This window comes from Artemia franciscana, chromosome 9 (genome assembly GCF_032884065.1).
Source record: "Artemia franciscana chromosome 9, ASM3288406v1, whole genome shotgun sequence".
NCBI lineage: Eukaryota > Metazoa > Arthropoda > Branchiopoda > Anostraca > Artemiidae > Artemia > Artemia franciscana.
The window spans coordinates 8,511,501-8,532,595 of NC_088871.1; the positions used below are offsets into that span (position 1 = coordinate 8,511,501).

At 36.5% G+C, this 21,095-nt stretch overlaps 1 protein-coding gene across 3 annotated transcripts in view; it reads left to right on the plus strand.

The window, feature by feature from the left end:
- Positions 1–21,095, plus strand: part of LOC136030954 (solute carrier organic anion transporter family member 74D-like) — an 83,238-nt gene that overhangs the window by 35,727 nt on the left and 26,416 nt on the right. For all 3 annotated transcript variants that reach the window (XM_065710095.1, XM_065710097.1, XM_065710096.1), the window contains 3 exons: positions 3,975–4,139; positions 14,421–14,616; positions 19,408–19,555. In XM_065710095.1, the coding sequence (XP_065566167.1) occupies positions 3,975–4,139; positions 14,421–14,616; positions 19,408–19,555 (509 nt within the window). The remainder of the gene's footprint in view (positions 1–3,974; positions 4,140–14,420; positions 14,617–19,407; positions 19,556–21,095) is intronic.

The following is a 21,095-nucleotide window of genomic DNA, read 5'->3' on the forward strand; positions in this document are numbered from 1 at the left end:
CGCTGAAGTTTGGATTTGTCCAAATTCTTTAAAATGACTCCCGAAACACAATGGTCGTTTAGTTACAACAATAATTAGCTATTTTAAAAGTACTAAGAAACTTTTTAATTTGTTTAGTTGGAAAAATTAGTGTTTTAATGAATATTTTGCTTTCACACCTCCCTTGGACCGAGAGCTTTCAGGTGTAAGTTTCAATCGGTTAGAGGGAAAAGTTTTTTGGCCCTTTTTTTGGGACACCCAGCATTTTTTTTTATTTTTTTCTTGCGAGTTGCGTTCCTTTTGATCCGATGACTTTAAGCCAGCCAGTTTTGAGACAATCAGAAAAAAATGCTTCCTGGCCTGTTTTCGGTCGTAATTTTTGGGGGATTTTGCCTCCAAACTGTTTTTTTTTTTCAAACTAGACTCTCTTTGCGTCATTGAAGTTTTGAACTAATCCGAGAACAAATGTTATTTGGCCAATGGCCAGTCACCTAAAGGACCCTCTCCATACCAAGGAAATATTTGGCTCCATGAACCCGCGCAACGATTTCTAAGAGTTTTAAGCCAATTGGACAAGAAATTTGGTACCATTTTTGGGTACCCTAACATCTTTCCCCCTCCTAAGAAAATTGCTCTTCCTCTTTGCAAAAGCCCAGCAAATATCAGAAAAATTGCAACATTCCTCGACCTCATTTTCGGGAGACACGTGCCCCAGTAAAAAAAAAAGCACTTATTCCTTTTTTACGGCTCAATTTTGGAAGGAGCCAAGCGTCTTTTGATACCGCATTCTCTTGTGAATTTGGGCCGCCATGGTTCTGTGACTGAAAAGTTTCAAGCGAACCAGAAAAATGTTGGCCTAATAAATCTGTTTTTGAGGGGAGGGAGTCCCCAATTTGTATAATATTTATATATTATGGTCCCTTTGGCCCAGTGGGTATCAATTTCAAGTTTTAGCCCGTTAAAAAAACTTTTTTGGCCCAACTTCCGCCCTCTTTTGGGCCCATTTTTATAGAGCCCTTGCCCTAAAGTAAGTTTGATATTCGGATCGTCTTGGTTCCTATGACTCTAAAATTCGAGCTGATCAGGGACAAACGTTTCGTTGCAATAGGACATGTAAACATGTAGGACCCTTGGAAAGGCAGCAACGATTATTCGCTTTCCACTTGAAGAAGTCCATATTAAGTGTCTACAATCACCCCCTCCATACAAAGCGGTTGGAAAAAAATACATAGGAGGCGCATGGCCCTCTACAATAAGCCACAAGATTATTGACTCTGATTTGTGGAGTGAATTCTGGCCTACAGAAGTGCAAAAAAACTGTTTTGAAATAAATTTTGAGGAAATCGGCTTCTCATTGACTTATTTAAGTAAGTAAGTTTAATTTAATTTAAGTAAATTCAAGTAAGTAAGTAGTTTATTGATGCCCACTCATACAACATGAAAAACTGGAGTAAAAATAAAAAGAAAAAGATAATAATGTGACTTCTAATACAACATAACTTCAAAAATTTCAATCATACAAAATATGTTCAGGTGAGAAACTTGCCAGTTTACGAAGGGACTTAGACCTTGCCGACTCTTCCACCTCTGGTATCGTATCCAGAGGATCGTGCATACTATAACGGTTTAGCAGTGAGAAATCAAACAGTTCGTGTTAACGAACTATAGTAAGGAGCGACCCGGCTCAATAGTAACTGAGACTCTAAAAAACGGAATTTTGATACCAATAGTTACGTAAAAAAATCATATTTTAATGCTGATTTTAAATAAATAATTTTCATCAAGGTTAGTCTTACCTATCAAAAGTTACGAGCCTGAGAAAATTTGCCTCATTTTAGAAAATAGGGAAAAGTACCCCCTAAGAGTCATACAATCTTAACGAAAATCACACCATCAGATTCAGCGTAGCAGAGAACCTTATTGTAGAAGTTTCAAGCTCCTATCTGCAAAAATGTGGAATTTCGCATTTTTTGCCAGAAGACAAATCACGGATGCGTGTTTGTTTGTTTTTTTTTTTTTTTATTATTATTTTTTTCCCAGGGGGTGATCGCATCGACCCAGTAGTCTAGAATGTCGCGAGAGGACTCATTCAAACGGAAATTAAAAGTTCTAGTTCCCTTTTTAAGTGACCAAAAAATTGGAGGGCACCTAGGCCCCCTCCCACGCTCATTTTTCCCAAAAGTCCCCGGATCAAAGTTCTGAGATAGCAATTTTACTCAACATAGTCGAAAAAACCAATAACTATGTCTTTGATGACGACTTACTCCCCTGCAGTCCTCGTGGGAGGGGTTGCAAATTACAAACTTTGACCTGTGTTTACATATAGTAATGGTTACTGGGAAGTCTACGGACGTTTTTAGAAGGATTTTTTTTTGGTTTGGGAGGGAGAGTTGAAGTGAGGGGGGTTACGTGGGAGTAACTTTCCATGGAAAAACTTCTCATGGGGGAAGAGACTTTCAATAAAGGGGGCGCCGAATTTTTTAGCATTATTAAAAAAAAACAATGAAAAAAATAAATATGAAAAGTTTTTCTCTACTGAAAGTGAGGAGCAACATAAAAACTTAAAACGAGCAGGAATTATTGCTCATATGAGGGGTTTGCCTCCTCGTAAGACCTCGCTCTTTACGCTAAGGTATTTTTAGTAATTTCAATTATTTATTCTACGGCCTTTGTGATTCAAGGGTCATTCTTAAGGAATTGGGACAGAATTTAAGCTTTAGTGCAAAGAGCGAGGTATCGACGAGGGGTGAACTCCCTCATATACGCAGTAAAAACTTACGAATATAGAAGTTCGTTACGTAAGTTAATTCGGAAATTGCGTCCATTTTTTACTAATGAAAAGGTTCGTAAAAAAATTAAAAGTTCTAGTTGCCTTTTTAAGTAATAAAAAAATTGGAGGGCAACTAGGGTTCCTCCCTCTCTCCTTTTTCTCAAAATCTTCCCATTAAAGCTATGAGAAAACCATGTAGCCAAAAAAAGAAAAATAATATGCAAATTTTATTTGAATTATTTATGTGCGGAGAGCCAAGATCAAAACATGCATTAAATAAAAAACGTCCAGAAATTATATAAGAAAACAGGTTTTTTTAAATGAAAGCAAGGAGCGACATTAAAACTTAAAATGAACAGAAATTACTCCGTATATGAAAGGGGCTCTTCCTCCTCAACGCCTCGCTCTTTACGCTAAGGTTTTATGCTGTTTTAAGAAGTAGAGTTAAGAGAAAGAGTCAAACTTTAGCGTAAAGAGCGGGGCGTTGAGGAGGAAAAGCCCCTTTCATATGCGCAATAATTTCTGTTCGTTTTAAGTTTTAATGTTGCTCCTTACTTTCATTTAAAAAAACTTGTTTTTCATTTAATTTCTTTCACGGAGCGGTATTCGCAGTAAAAATTTTAGGTACTTGCAATAAGCTGAAGGAAGCTTCAATTTTTCTGTCGCTGAAAGCCACTCCCATAGAGGTGCGATGTGCTGCCACAGGTGTGGCAGCGTGACAGCTGAATAAAGTCGAGATAGTACATTTCTTTTAAACGTATACTTAAGGGAAGCTAATTTGGCAGAGCAGAGTATAATTGCCTTATATATATTTTCTACTAAAAGAATTCTAGTGCTTGTAACGCTACATCCGAAACTGATACCCAGGTATCTCAGCTGTTTTTCTGGGAATACTATTGCCCCACATACAACAACATATGAAGTGACGGGTCGAGTTTTGGGTCGAGTTTTGTATGCATGGCCGTGAACTAGAGATCGAAAACTCTGTTTTCTTAGCGTTCATTAATTAGATGAAAATCGGCCTTTAGTAATTTTATAGATAAATGGTGTTTACCAAAAAGAAAAAGGTAACCAGGGTTGTACAAACAGCAAAGGTTTTGCAGAAAAATGGCTTATATTATGCAAGAAATTTCAGTCAAGAAGCCTGAATAATTTCATAATTTTGATTATGTATTTTACCTATGATGAGAGAATTTTAAATTTTTAAATCCAAATTCATTTTCAGATTTTCCCACTGCACTGAAGCGGCTTTTGTCCAATAAGATTTTAATGCTGAATAACATCGGAGGCCTGTTTGTTGTTTTTGCTATTTCTGGATATATAACATTCCTTCCTAAATATATGCAGGTCCAGTTTCAGCAGACTGCAGTGACTGCAAGCATACTCAACGGTAAGGCTTTTACTATTTTCTTTACTGAAGTTTCGAAACTTAAGGGCTAATGTATCAAAAATAACGTCGCACTGTCTCAAAATGTAGCTGTTTCAATATGTTTTACTGAGTATATATGTATATATGTGATATGTGTGTATATACTAATAATACTACTAATAGCTCACTGCAGCACCAAGCCGCGTGAGGCCAACACAGCTACGCAAGCTCCTCCTCCAACCTAATCTATTTAAAGCCTCCCTCTTTACACCCTCCCAGAAAGTTCCCATTTCCTTTAAATCTTTATTTATGACATCCTCCCAACCCAGACAAGGACGATCTGCTTTCCGCGTAGCCCCAGACGGTAGGTCAAAAAAGACAATCTTCGGTAATCTGTCATCCTTCATCCGTAGAACGTGGCCTAGCCATCACAACCTTTCTTTCATTATAGCCCTAGAAAGCGGGATTGAACCACATTTTTCGTACTACCTACTGTTTGAAATAGGGTCAGTCAGCCGGGTACCCAGAACAATCCGGAGGCAATTTCTCTAGAAAACATCTAGTAAATTTTCATCTGCTTTTCGGAGCGCCCATGCTTCAGAACCATATTTGACCACTGTCATCACTGTAGCTGTATATATGTGAGTATATATAGTATATATGTATATAAAAGAGGTTACGGGTTAAATGAGCAACACCGTAAAAGTCTTCAATCCGAGTAATTTTAGCTTTAATTTAGAATAATCAACATTGTTTTTTTAATAGCTGACATTACCTATTGATTCTTTCCGTCATACAAGTTTAGTGCAATAGTAAGGGATATAAATTTGATTAAAGTGTGCACTATCCCACTCCCACGCTACCTAAGAGTTAAATTTGGGATCCCCCCACCCCAACTGGATTTCTTTGTCTAACCTTGGTGTCTCTTAGGACTTGAAGGGATAATTTATCATCTGATGGTGTAATAAATGAAAGCTAATTTTTTTGTTAAGTTCATAATGCTATCGAGTTTAGCTTAAATGGGCACTCTGGTAACCAGGTGGGATGCCGTGGTGATGCCGTGGTGATGCCAGGTGATGCCGTGTCTTTATTTGGGAGTTTAAGGACAAAATGGAAAGGGAAAGGGATTTTAAGGACAAAATGGAATGCATTACAAAACAAGTTTTGCAGTAGCATTCACAAACTGATATTTATGTTGCAGTTCATTTATAGAACGCTGAATGAAAATCGAGCCTCCATTTTCAAACCAAGTTTGAGGTAGCAAACTGAAAGTAAGGATAGACTTTGCCCAATAGTAACCTAGACTCTATAAAAACAAAATTTTGACATCAATAAATGCATCAAAAGAATTGGCTTCTATGCTGCTTGAAAATAAGTATAACACATTAAATTTAGGGTTACCCATCAAAAGCTATGATCCTGAGAAAATTTGCTTGATTTTCCAAAAAGGGGAGAAAGATCCTTAAAAGGTCAAGAAATCTTAAGGTTCATGTTTGCTATTTTTCTTTTCTGCTTTCCTACAGTTTTAACCTATCAACAAAAGACAACAACTTTGCAATCATTCCATAGTAAAGATTCAGCTCTATCGATCAACCGAATTAAATTTTTAAAATCTGGCGCATATGGTCTTTTAAATTGGGAGTGCTTTGAGTATTAGTTGAAATTTATTGAAAAAGGGACATATTTCCTATTTTTTAGGGAATTTTAAATCTTTCTACAAGAAAAAGTCTAAGTAATATCGAAATTATAACTCGGTGAATCGATACATATGAGACCAACGAATCCAATCGTATAAGCACCTTTTCATTTTGGAGCATTTCACAAGTACATGCTTGTCGCAAAATTACTTGTTTCAAAGGAACATAATAAACCACAATGAAGAAATAATGACGAAGACCACACTGCCTTTCGATAATACAAATACAGAAGAGAGAATAATGAGGACTTTTTTTTCCCAAGACTGTGAACGAACAAAACTTATTTGAACATTTCGGCCCTATATGTAAGGGCCGTCTTCAGCAAAGAAAATACTAAACAATAAGACACTTACAATAACAGTTCTCGATTAAAAATCTATTTTTTTTTAAATAGCCTAGGCATCTTTACTTCTTAACGAAAGGTTCAGCCAGGACTGTGTGATAAAAGCTAACATTTTACAAGCTAAAAAGGTTCATTCATTTCACTAACTGTATTTATTAAAAATTGGAATAATTTCTTGTTGCGATGTTTGCCTTCTCTGCAGCTAATCTTGTAGTTCTTTTGGGATTGGGCTTGTTTTTATTGGTTCCCATTTTGTTTTATTTTGAATCAGGATTATTTTCTATAATTAATTTTGTGTACATAGGGTTGAGTGTGTATTCACCCAAGTCTCTACTTAGATATTTATTATTATTTAAGTTTCTTCGATTGCCTCGTAGACATTTTGTTTGATTCCTAAGTCATTGGTAATTAGAATTGTTTCGTCAACTAGAACATAATGGTTTGGATTTTCAAAACTACGATTGCTTAAGGCTGAATCGAAAGATATAGAGCTAATTTTAGATTTTATTGCTTTTTCAATACTTTCTTTGTATTGCTTCAACTATTTTATTTAATATTTCAATTATTATTTTTTATTGTTCAATGATTTTCTTTGCTGAAGATGACCCTTAGATATAGGGCCGAAATATTCAAATAGATTTTGTTCGTTCACTTTCTTGGGAAAAAAAGTCTTCATTGTTCTCTCTTCTGTATTTGTAAAGATCATGGATATGTGTGTCTTTTTTCCGGATGGATTGGATCGAATCAATGGCCCGAGAAGATTGAGAGAGGGCTAATTTGAATAGAAATTAAAATTTCTAGTGCCCTTTTTAAGTGACCAAAAGGATTGAAGGCAACTACCCCCGTTCTATTCTTCTTTTTCCACTATGTCATCCGATCTAAGTTTTAAGATAGTCATTTTGTTCAAGCTAGTTTAAAGGCCCAATAACTATGCCTCTGGGGATGACAATACCCCCCACAGCCAACGGACGGGGAAAGGAATGTGAGTTATGATATTTACCATTGTTTACATATATAATGTGTTCCCAGGAAGTATACAGGTATTTTTTAGGGGGGATCAGGGAGAATTTTTCCGTGGGGAGGGAAGTTTCGGGAAGTGAACTTCCAAGGAAAATTTTACAAGGAGGAAGTCTGCCAGTATTCCTATATGAAATTCTTTTTGTTTGTCTGACTTTCTCTTTGGTGACTTAATTTTACATCTGCAAATGTTCCGGGGCTCGAAGGTAGTTTTCAGCAGGGTTGGAATTGTCTGGGAGATTTTTCGTTCGGGGGATTTTACGCAGGAGAAATTCTTTGAGGGGGAGTATTCTGCAGAAGAAATTCTCCATGTGGTAATTTTCTGTGGGATAATATTTCCGCGGGTGGGGATTTCTAGCGAAAATTTCTATGTTAAGAGGAATTTCCGGCTTAATTTAAAAACAATCAGAAATTTAAGAAAAAAGTCTTTTTTTTTCAAATGGAAGTAGGCTAAGGAGAATTTTCCAGTCGAAACTGTCCGCATGATATTTTCCGGGGTAAATTTTTAGCCAGGATAAAATTGTACGGAGGGATTCACGCGGGAGGAACTTTCTGTGGAGAGATTTTTCCAGGGACAAAATTTTCTATTGAAGGAGAGACGGATTTCCAGGCATTATTCGAAAAACGATCACAAATTAAATAAAAACAATCTATTTCAACGGAAAAAAAGGTTAAAGATTAACTCGATATGAGGAGAGGCCAGAGCTTTTCCCGGGTGAAGGGCCATGAAACGGAGATCGGCACCGCCAGTTTGGACCTTAAGGGTCTAGTGTCGTCTTACTTACTTCTTACTTTTTACTTTATTTCAACTGAAAGTGTGGAGCAACATTAAAACTAGGTAGCCCATATCATATACGGAACAATTTAAGATTGTTGGAAGTTTTAATTTTGCCCCTTACTTTCATCTGAAAAATCTTAGTTTTTTTCATTTTATCAAATATCTAAAGCTATCTAGGCCCCAGTAATCTCAGTCCATTACCATACAGGATGAAAATCCAATACATTATTACCCCAGGTTAAAATCCGTGAAAAATTAAGATAATATAAATGGCATGACAGTGAAGATAGTTAAGAATAGTAACCAGGTTCTAAATAACAGGGTTTGCATGAAAGTTTGTACACTAAAAGAATCTGCTTTTTAGGATGATAGAAAACACCACCAACAGAGAGGATGGAATCCCAATGAAAACTAAAAGATTAAATTGTGCAAGTCCAAGAACAGTATACCGAAGTTTTCAATGTCCTATATGCAAAATAAAAAACGAAATTTTTGCAGTTTTTCTAAGAAAGATGGTCAGGAATTTGAATTTTTCTTTAGGTGATCGTATTGAACAAACCGTGGTGACATTTAAAACAAAAAATTCATTTGAACGTGAACTCCATCTTCTAATGCCTTTTTTGAGAAACTTTGCTCCGCCGAAGAGTGCCAATATGTGCCATTTTGTGACTCAGAACTGAAATTTTTAACTCAACCTGGGTAAAAATGCTTTCGAGCGAAAATTCTAAAATGACCAGTTGGCATGGAATTACCGAGTGACTGTGTCATTAAATCTCAATTCCAGGCCATGCTGCAGAAAGAGCGGATTGCTGCTGTTTCCTGCCGTAAAACAAACATTTTGTCAGACCAGGACCAAAACACTGCTGAAAAAATGGAACTTAATTGCTGGATTACTAACAGTTTTTACATAGATGGGAACCCAAAATTTGAGGAAGTAGGGGTCAGTTTACCTTTTTAGGGGAGACAGGGGCGAATCTCCTGCATTTTATTGGGAGGGGGTAAAGGAACTTTAGCCCTTTTCAATCCCTTTTTTGCAAGAAAACAGTTGGACTGAACGTGGAATTTCAACATAGAGGGGACTATAACTAACCTTTTATTTCAATCAGCATTTCTAGTATGAAATAAAATACCATAATCTTAAGCTGACCAGCGTGGAGGCAAAAGGGGTGGTGGTTTTTCCCAGAATCAAAAATTGTCAAACGGTCCCCTCCCACTCTTGAAAATTGTGCATGGAAGCTTGAAGAACATTTTTTTTTAATAGAATACCCTCCTCCTCTAAAAAAGTCCTAAGAACTTAATTTTTTAAGGGGTGGTTTTTTAAGCATCGTTATGCAAAAATAAGACTTTATCATGAAGATCTTCAGGTCTTTAAGACAGTCAGGCAGGTGGTAGCTTTGCTAAACATCAATATTATATTTAAAACAGCCAAAAAATATTTAAATCAAAACTTTAGAAATGATAATTGTAAAGAGTTAGGTCAAATTTTTAAATGAGCATACAATATATAGGGGGCTGTCGTTTCCAAATATCCTATTCTTTGCGCTAAAGTTAATTTTATAAACTATTGAAAGTAGGATAACTATCTATCATTTTGATAACAATATATTCATCTAGAGTATTTACTTTTCATGCTGGTTACAAAGATTCAAAATTCATCAATTTAAATTTCAGCTACTAGAGAAAGAGACACGCATAAATCTAGAAAGAAGAAAAAAAACAAATAAATGAGCAACCAGTGATCTTAGAATATTGGAAGAGAGATCACTAAGTTGAACGGAATTGAAAGTATCTCTCTGATTAACATATACTACTACTACTAATAATAATAACTCACTGCAGCACCAAGCCGCCTGAGGCCAACACAGCTACACACGCTTCTCCTCCAACCTAATCTATTCAAGGCCTCCCTCTTTACACCCTCCCAGGAAGTTTCCATTTCCTTTAAATCTTTATTTATGACATCCTCCCAACCCAGACAAGGACGACCAGCTGTCCGTGTAGCCCCAGATGGTTGGCCAAAAACGACAATCTTCGGCAATCTGTCATCCTTCATCCGCAGAACGTGGCCTAGCCATCTCAACCTTTCTTTCATTATAGCCCTAGAAAGCAGGATTGAACCACATTTTTCGTACAACCTACTGTTTGAAATACGGTCAGTCAGCCGGGTACCCAGAACAATCCGTAGGCAATTTCTCTGGGAAACATCTAGTAGATTTTCATCTGCTATTCGGAGCACCCATGCTTCAGAGCCATATTTGACCACTGTCATCACTGTAGCTTCCAATATTCTAATCTTGGTTTGCAGACTTATCTCTCTATTCTTCTAAACTTTTTTTAACTATGAAAAAACACCCTGAGCCTTAGCTATTCTGCTTTTAACATCTCCACTGCTCCCACCATCTTTACTAATAATACTACGAAGGTAAGTGAAGCTCCCAACCTGATTAATTGTTTCGTTACCCAACGTCACCTTTTCATCTTCACTTATTCCTAGCCTTAGTGACTTAGTCTTCTTAACGTTAATTTTCAAGCCTATCTCAGCACCCTGAACTCGCAATACCTCTAAAAATTCATTCATTTTGCTCATTTTGCAGACTTATCTCTCTATTCTTCCAAACTTTTTTTAACTATGAAAAAACACCCTGAGCCTTAGCTATTCTGCTTTTAACATCTTCACTGCTCTCGCCATCTGTATTAATAATACTACCAAGGTAAGCAAAGCTCCCAACCTGATTAATCTTTTCGTTACCCAATGTCACCTTTTCATCTTCACTTATTACTAGCCTTAGTGACTTAGTCTTCTTAACATTAATTTTCAAGCCTATCTTAGCACCCTGAACTCGCAATACCTCTAAAAATTCATTCATTTTTCTAACACTTTATGCTTAAATACATATGCTCACACATATGCTTAAATCATCAGCATAATCTAAGTCCAGGAGCGTTTTTCCTCCCCATTTGATTCCGTGGTCTTCAATTGCCTTTCCTGTGCTCCTTAAGACGAAGTCCATCAAAATGATCCATATAAAGGGGGATAGAACACAACCCTGCTTAACTCCTGATTTAATATAAAACTAGTTGCTAACCTCATTTCCTACCTTAACCGCAGCAGCATTATTCTCGTACATAGCGCAAATCACTTTATTGTATTTCTCTGGTATACCATATAAGGATAAGAACTTTGCTAACGCTCTTCTATCAACAGAATCGAAAGCTTGCTCATAATTGATAGAACTGAGGACCAAAGGTGTTTGACAACGAAGGGACTTCTCAATTATTAACCTAAGAGTGAAAACTTGGTCGACACATTCTCCACCTTTTCTAAAACCGCATTGTTCTTCCCTTAAAACTTTGTCTACAGCATCTCTCAGTCTAAAAAGTATCACATTACTCAGTATTTTGCTACCTACAGAGACCAGACTAATGCCTCGATAATTAGGAAACTCACTCTTGTCACCTTTCTTATACAGAGGTTTAATTAAGGTTTCCCTAAAATCAATGGGTACTTCCCCTTTTTCAAAAATCATGTTCATAATCTTCAGTAGCTTATTCGTAACCTCAGAGCCACCATATTTAAAAAACTCATTAATCACGCTATCAGCACCTGGAGCCTTATTATTTTTTAATCCTTTTAGAACTGTCGCTAATTCTTCCTCACTAAACAAATCTTCCTTCACATCCAAGGTATCACAAATTTTTTCATTTTCATCTATATCTTTTCCTGCAACTGTATGTCGGTTCAGCACATTCTCAAAATGTTCCACCCATTTTTCTTTAACTTTTTCCTTATCACTAATTATGGCCCCATTTCTATCTTTAACTGGGACTAGTCAGGGATTGGCTACTCCCTTTCAATTTATTAACAAGCCAGTATAATATTTTACTATTATGCCTTCGAGCCGCATCTTCCAGATCCTCAGCAATTTTATCCATGGCCTCCACTTCACATCTCCTTAGTTCATATTTTAATGCTTTCTCCACTTTCTTTACATTCCTTTTGTTTTCATACGACCTATCACTCAGAAAATTCTTGTACAAAACCCTTCTACTCTCTATTAAACCTAAAGCTTTTTCCCTAATATTCCTAGTTGCAGTCTTAGCACTCTTCCCTAAGACATCATCAGCAAATTCACAAATTGTTCTTCTGAAATTATTCCATCCATGTTCCACAATGTCAAATTTAAAACTCTCAAATTTAGTATTCAACTGTTCCTGGAAGTTTTTTTTCTCAAATTCTCATCCTGGAGTCTACCAACATCATAACTTTCCGGGAGGTAGTTCCCCTTCCAAAATTTCAGCTTTAAATTAACCTTAGACACTACTAGATGGTGATCTTTACTTTTAACATCAATAACAGCACTCCTATACACCCTAGTATCTTGTACTGATCCTGCTAGTCTTCTGTTTACAATAACATAATCAATAAGGTTTGCTGTCTTACCATCACGTGAATACCATGTCAACTTATGGGCCATTTTTGTATTGGTTATAACTAGGTTGTTATACCTACAAAATTGCAAAAGCCTATAGCCATTACTGTTTTCTTTTCCTACACCAAATTTACCTAGGCTAGAATACCATCTATCCCTATTTCTACCAACCTTTGCATTAAAATCTCCTAGCAAAAACACCATATTTTTACATGGTACCCTGTCTATTTGCTCCTGTAACTGTAAGTAAAATTCATCTGAGTCACTAGTATCTCCATCAGTTGGTTCAATGGGGGCATATAGTACTATAACTGATACCCTGAACTTTTTAGTCATAAAATGAGCAATTAGTATTCTATTATTAATACCTTCCCAGCCTAAACAAGACTTAGCAGCTTCCTTATTCATCATAAGCCCTGCTCCCTGTCTATGTACCCCATCCTTCCTGCCTGAGTAAACAAATTCTATGTCACCTAATTTCATGCTTCCTACCCCTGGGATATGAGTTTCTGAAACTCCTAATAAATCTAATTCAAACCGTCTGAATTCGTCAGCCAAAATGTCGATGCAATAGTCATTTTTTAACGTCGTAACATTCCAAGTCCCAATTTTCATGCTCTTTAAATCTTTGAAATTATTTTGGCCTCAAAAAAAGCAATGATCCCGGGTACCAGTGCAGGATGGGGACCAACATATCTTCTCAAGTTTAAACCGAAGAGTTTAAACCGGACAGCAAGAAGTCCCTGGGACCTCCAGTAAGTTGTAAGTGCAATCCTGAGCCCATCTTCTGCAATCCTGGGCCCATCTTGGTCACAACATGGTTTTCAGCACTTGGCGACGCTCTTCTATCAACAAGAGTCGAAATCCTGCACAGAAAGTCCCAAGTCTATTACAACCGACTCATTATATATTCATGCCTACAAATATTATGCTACTACGGGGATACAACCCATAGTAGATAAATTAGCTAGGAAGAGGTTTTTCAGCCCGAAAACGCCGATCAAAACAAACCAAGCCCAGAAAAATATCCAATAATCAGAACCCCGTGCGAGTGCTGTGTTGTTTACTAGGCTATAATTTCCTCAAGGGGCACCACTCCTCAAGTGGGAAAAATTGACCGCAAGTTTTCCAGTCTTCCAGGTACCCCGAAAGGGTCGAGCCAGCCCTTTACAGAGGTCGTTGTCCATAAAACTGGATCTTACGCCCTGCCACAGTTGTCCTCCTATAGAGGATCCTTCCACGATGGTGTTCTGGATCACCATGCACTTTATCCCATTACCGGGAGAAGGTTTATAACTCATGTGATGTGTGAACACGGCAGTGGGCCCTATTGAGTGTAAATTTGAGGGGCCTTCTTCCTCCTCCACTTGTATATATGACCCCCAAGAGAGGGTGCCCCAGTTTCTTTTATGGACCCCCTGGGACAAGGTCCTTCTTGGTCTGAGCCTCCTCTGGAGCTACTCTACATATCTGTAGGGCATAAAAATAATTGAATACCCTCTCTGACTCCCAAAAGCTCTTTACTGGAGGTAGCAGTTCCCCATCGTAAAAAATATGGGGAACGAAAACGAAAACGATTTTTTTTAACATCGATGTGGCTAAGCCCAGCCACAGGATTTGCTGATCGTGGTTTGCTCTTTACTAGGTTTTTGCTAAGAATGGTGTTTTATTCTGTTTGTAAACTACACGTTATCACAAATGCAGCAATATATTACCACCTATGTCAAACAGTTCGTGGTAACAAACTGTAGTAAGGAGCGACCCGGCTCAATAGTAACCGAAACTCTAAATAGTGGAATTTGGATACCAATATATACGTCACACCAAAACACTCGGATTTTTATGCTTGTTTTAAATAAGTAAGTTTTATCAAGTTTAGTTTAACCCACCAAAACTTACGAGCCTGAGAAAATTTAGCTTATTTTCAAAAAAGGGGAAACACCACCAAAAAGGACAAATCCTTGTCCTTGCTTGAATTGGTTGTTTCACTTTACTTCCCCCACACAGGGAAAATACATATGAACCTTATTTTTTCAGGAATTGTAGGCATTTTGTTTATGGCTGCTGGGCTACTTGTTGGTGGTTATGTTATTTCAAAAAAGCAGCCTTCAGCGTTCATAGTTCAAGTTTATATTACTCTGACCGGGTTCCTGTTCACCATTGGTTTTGCAATATTTGCTTTCTTTGGTTGTAATTTACTGCCAATGCATGGAATTCATGGCGAAAATGGCATGTAAGTATTAAGTTTATCAAGCAGGGTCAGTTTACCCTCTTCTACGACTCCAAGGTTAGCATGAATGTACATATAATAGATATTCCTGGAAGCTTCCAGGTTATTTTATCGTTTCTTTTAAAGCCAAACTACAGAAATATTCAGGTAGTTCAAGCAGACCCATAGCTAACTTCTATTTTTTGAGGGAGTGACCTGAAATAAGGGGGAGGTACTAATTATGAATATATCGTGAAAAATGACTGTTTTTCACGAGGATTCGTTGTTGTAGTGTACCTGTTTTATCAACAATAAACTAACCAGTTTCTATCCTGATAGTATTCATACCTCAATTGTAGGAAACACGAAAATAGGTGATATAGAATTTATTTACTCAGACAGGAAGGACGGGTTGCACAGACCGGGAGTAAGGCTCATGAGGAATAGGAAATCTTTTTTAAGTCTTGCGTATGTTGGAAGAGTATTAATAATAGAATTCCAGTTGTCCATTTTACACCAAAAAAGCACAAATTATAAGTCATATCAAACACTTCGCGGTAACGAACTGTAGTAAGGGGCGACCCGGCTCAATAGTAACTGAAACTCTAAAAAATGGAATTTTGATACCAATAGTTACATCAAAAGAATTGCATTTTAATGCTGATTTTAAATATATAATATATTTATTATTATATTATTATAATATATATATATTTAAATATATTTAAATATATATATTAAGATTAGTCTTATCTATCAAAAGTTACGAGCCTGAGAACATCTGCCTCGTTTTAGAAATAGGGGAAACACCCCCTAAAAGTCATGCAATCTTAACGGAAACCATTAGATCCAGCGTATCAGAGAACCTTATTTTAGAAGTTTCAAGCTCCTACCTATAAAATTGTGGAGTTCCCGCATTTTTTGCCAGAAGACAAATCACGGATACGTGTTTATTTGTTTTTTTTTCCAGGGGTCACTGGTTCGACTCAGTCGTCCTAGAATGTCGCGAGAGGGCTCATTCTAACGGAAATTAAAAGTTCTAGTGCCCTTTTTAAGTGACCAAAAAAATTGGAGGGCACATAGGCCCCCTCCCGCGCTCATTTTTCCCCAAAGAAATCAGGTCAAAATTCTAAGATAGCCATTTTATTCACAATAGTAAAAAAATCTAATAACTATGTCTTTGCGTACGACTTACTCAACTACAGTCCTCGTGGGAGGGGCTGCAAGTTACAAGCTTTTACCTGTGTTTGCATATAGTAATGGTTATTGGGAAGTGTATAGACGTTTTCAGGGGGATTTTTTTGGTTTGGGGGGAGACTTGAGGGGGAGGTTACGTGGGAGGATCTTTTCCATGGATAAATTTGTAATGGGGGAAGAGAACTGCAGTGAAGGGGACGCAAGATTTTCAAGTATTATTTAAAAAAAACAAAGAAAAAATAAACATGAAAAGTTTTTTTCTACTGAAAGTAACGAGCAGCATTAAAATTTAAAACGAGCAGAAATTATTACGCATATAAGGTGTTTACCTCCTTGTAATACCTCACTCTTTACGCTAAAGTATTTTTAGCGATTTCTACTATTTATTCTACGGCCTTTGTGATTCAGGGACATTCTTAAGAAATTTGGAAAAAATTTAAGCTTTAATGTAGAGAGCGAGGTATCGACGAAGGGTAATCCCCCACATACACGCAATGAAAACATACGAATATAGAAGTTCATTACGTAAGTTAATTCGTAAGTTACGTATATTTTTTACTAATGAAAACCTTTGTAAAAAATTAAAAGTTCTAGTCGCTTTTCAAGTAATCAAAAACTTGGAGGGTAACTAGGCATCCTCCCTCGCTCCTTTTTTCTCAAAATCTTCCGAATAATTGCAATTAATTAATATGCAAATTTCGTTTTATTATTTATGTGCGGAGAGCCAAGATCAAAACATGCATTAATTAAAAAACGTCCAGAAATTAAATTAAAAAAAAACAAGTTTTTTTAAATGAAAGTAAGGAGCAACATTAAAACTTAAAACGAACAGAAATTACTCCGTATACGAAAGGGGCTTTTTCTCCTCAACGCCCCGCTCTTTACGCTAAAGTTTCGTACTGTTTTAAAAATTGAGTTAAGAGAAACAGTCTGACTCTATTCCTCTATATCCTTCAAACAGTTCGTTACCACGAACTGTTTGAAAAAAAAAAATCCTAGAAACATCCTATCCAATGGAATGATAACTTAAAAAAAAATAGTTTGTGATGTAGTAGATGGTGTTTAAGGGAGGAAGGTTAGAAACTCAGCTAAGAATACTAATGAAAACAGTTTCATATGATAGTTTGAAAGTATTAATCAAACTGTTCGTGGTAACGAACTGTAGTAAGGAGCGACCCGGCTCAATAGTAAACGAAACTCTACAAGAAGGAGTTTTGATGCTAAAAGATACATCAAAAGAATCGGATTTTCATGTTGATTCTAAATATATAAGTTTCATCAAATTTAGCCTTTGTCATCAAAAATTACGAGCCTGAGAAAATTTGACTTATTTTGAAAAATAGGCGGAAACATCCCCTAAAAGTCATAGAAGTCATAGAATCACACCATCGCATTCGGCGTATCAGAAAACCCTATAGCAAAAACTTCAAGCTCCTATCTACAAAAATGTGGAATTTCGTATTTTTTGCCAGAAAACAATTCACGGGTGCGTGTTTATTTACTATTTTTTTTATTTTATTTTTCCCCAGGGGTCATCGTATTGACCAAGTGGTCCTAAAATGTCGCAGGAGGGCTCATTATAGCGGAAATGAAAAGTTCTAGTGCCCTTTTTAAGTGACCAAAAAATTGGAGGGCACCTAGGCCCCCTCCCACGCTCTTTTTTTTTCCAAAGTCAACGGATCAAAATTTTGAGATAGCAATTTTGTTCCGCATAGTCAAAAACCATAATAACTATGTCTTTAGGAATGACTTACTCCCCCATAATCCCTGGGGGAGGGGCTGCAAGTTAAAAACTTTGATCAGTGTTTACATACAGTAATGGTTATTGGGAATCGTACAGACGTTTTCAGGGGGATTTTTTGGTTTGGGGGGAGGGTTGAGGGGAAGAGCTACGTGGGAGGATCTTTCCTTGGAGGAATATGTCATGGGGGAAGAAAAATTCAATGAAAAGGGCGCAGGATTTTCTAACACTACTATAAAAAAAAAAACAATGAAAAAATAAACATGAAAACGTTTTTTTCAATTGAAAGTAAGGAGTAGCATTGAAACTTAAAACGAACAGAGATTGTTACGCATATGAGGGGTTCTAAAAATACTTTAGCATAAAGAGCGAGGTATTTAGGATGAGATAAATAACTCGCTCTTTATGCTAAAGTATTTTTAGTAATCTCAACTATTTATTCTACGGCCTTCCTAATTCAGGGGTCATTCTTAAGGAATTGGGACAAAACTTACGATTTAGTGTAAAGAGCGAGGTATTAACGAGGGTACGAACCCCTTCGTATACATAATAAAAATATAAGAATATAAAAGTGTGTTACGTAATTTAATTCTTAAGTTACGTATATTTTTTACTAATAAAAACGTTCGTAAAAATAAAGTCTTAGTTGCCTTTTTAAGTAGCCGAAAAATTGGAGGGCAACTAGGCCTCCTTCCCCACTCCTTATTTCTCAAAATCGTCTGATCAAAACTAAGAGAAAGCCATTTAGCCAAAAAAAGAATTAATATACAAATATCATTTTAATAATTTATGTGCTGAGAGCCAAAATCAAACATGCATTAATTCAAAAATGTTCGGAAATTAAATAAAGAAACTAGTTTTTTAACTGAAAGTAAGGAGCGACATTAAAACTTAAAACGAACAAAAATTACTCCGTATATGAAATGGGTTGTACCCTCCGCAATCCCTTGCTCTTTACGCTAAAGTTTGACTCTTTGCCACAATCCTACTTTTTGAAACAATTAAAAGCTTTAACGTAAAGAGCGAGGGATTGCGGAGGGGACAACCCATTTCATATATGGAGTAATTTCTGTTCGTTTTAAGTTTTAATGTCGCTTCGTACTTTCAGTTAAAAAAAATAGTCTTTTTTTATTTAATGAAAATAAGAATTAAGGAGGTGTGAAGAGAAAGATTAGGATAAAATTGTTGAGGACATGGAAGATGCAGCTAGACGGCATAATAGTATAATGATGTATTTGAAAGTTAAAATGGTGTAATGATGTATTTGACAGGGAGTTGTCAATCTGGGGGTGTCCCAGTTAAAGATAGGAACGGGGCCTCAATTAATGACTAGAGAAGGGTTTAAAAAAAGACGGGTAGAACATTTTGAAAATGTTTCAAATCGGGATAAAGTTACAGGCAATGATATAAAAAACAATGGATAACTTTGTGACAATTCGGAAAAAAACGAAGATTTATTTTTCTAGGGAGAGTTAGAGGCATTTCTAAATAGAATACAAAATAATGGATGAAATAATAAAAAGTAACCTTCTATCAACGCATCATACACCTCAATTCCTGGTTAATTTAACCCTAGTAAACTCGACCCAATTTAACTCAACCAAATGCAACTCAGCCCTTCAGTGTGAGGAAAAAGAAAAAAACATCCAAAAATTTTGTAATGAAACTGAAGAACTAAAAAGATTATAAGACCAAATAAAACTGAAGAAATAAAATTTATTTCAAAAATGAATAAAACGCACAAAGAAATATACAATTATTTTATTCCTGCCAAATCCAAACCCTAACGTTGACAACATACGTTACAATCTAACATATTTTTGGATGGATTCTTTCAGAATCAATATGATAAACGAATGCAATTATTTTTTTTTCAGAATCAATACGACAACAGAATGTAATTCACACTGCGAATGTGTAGGTACAAGGTACTCACCTGTGTGCTCTGAAGATGGCCAAATGAACTTCTTCTCAGCTTGTCACGCTGGATGCGACCAGTTTACCGTAAACAGAGATGGCAAAAAGGTAAAGGCAGGGGTGAATCTCCAGCATTTTGTTTGGGGGGATGGGGGCAAGAGGTGTATATATCTGGTAGTCAAGGGGTAGGGGATATATAATAATTTTTTCTCCACATTGTTGGGGGGTGGCTGCTCCCTCTTGTCCCCCCCCCAAACGACCCCTCTGGGTAAAGGTGATATAATTATCTTATAATGTACCTAAAAACGATTAGAAGTAACTCCTTGAAATTAACAAACCAGTGAGGGCTGCAACAAGACGAACAACATTCAATTTGGAAAATATGACGTTTGGTTCTATGAAATGACGTTTATATAGAAAATATGACGTTTCGTTAAATAGAACGTTTGGTACTAGGCTGGGGATACCAAAGAGCTTATGCTAACAAACCTTATGTTGAGACTAATATTAAATTAAGAATTGTAAGTGCCTTCTTTGCCACTTGGCTATTGGAAAAGTTTGGACTAACAGTACAATTGCGCAAAGCAAATTCGTTTTCATACACGAGGTATTGGGAAAAAAAACTTAAATTGTAGCATAAAGACAATGGGCAAGGGGTGTGGTGACATTTTCTTAAATTTTTCCCCGTTTTATATTTAATATTACTTGCAAATGAAAAACATTAATTTAACGAAAAACAGAAAATTTTCCCATGAACTGATCGAATTTCAGTTATAATCATAACCCATACTGGAGAGCCTTGAACCTGGAGCACTGGAGAAGCCTGAAGTAGACTTTTATATGACGACTCATTCAAAAGCTCGTTCAATCAGATATTTTGAAACACCTTTTCTCAGTGTGTGTGACAATTTAGAATTGATTGAGCGGTCCTGCCGTAGCCTGTAGAGCCTAGATAATAGATTTGAATGAATGAAATGACATGAATGACTGAACGAGGGAATGACTTAAATGAATGAGAGACTAAAAGCCGACACCTAGTTTCCCAGAAATCTTTGAAAAACCCTTTAGATTTTTTATGTTTTATGCTGGAGATAGTGACATCAGTTATAAAGAAACTTGCATTCGCAAAATTATGATTTTTTTTAACGGTTAAATGCAGCAGAATTTTCTTTTTTAAGTTAGGAAAAGGCAGTCCCTACGAATGCTCTAGCATTCCTATGGGGAAAATTCTGAAAACCAGTTCAAAAGAATTATCATTTGAGCAATTTGGCCGCTTTAGAAATTCCCTGTGGCGTCACCCACATTGATTGACAAGGTCACAGACAAAAAGTGTGTAAGATTTCACTGTCTTTTCAGTTAAATTCTACAGTCAAATCGCATATTCTTAACAGCTGTCGATGACGGCTAGTCCCCTGGGAGAAATCACCAATAAGCCCTTTGTCCTCGTGACGGTCAGCCGTTGCTGTGGCTCGCAAAATGATTTTTATGGTACCATATCATCTTAAATTTAAAAATTGAGACAGGTTCTGCTGAGGAGACAGGGGAAAACTTGCAAAATGAATCTATGCACGGAAATTGCTTTATCCCATGGCTTAATTCTATTGCTTAATCCAATTAACGATGGTTTCTTCCACGCATCTAATTTGTG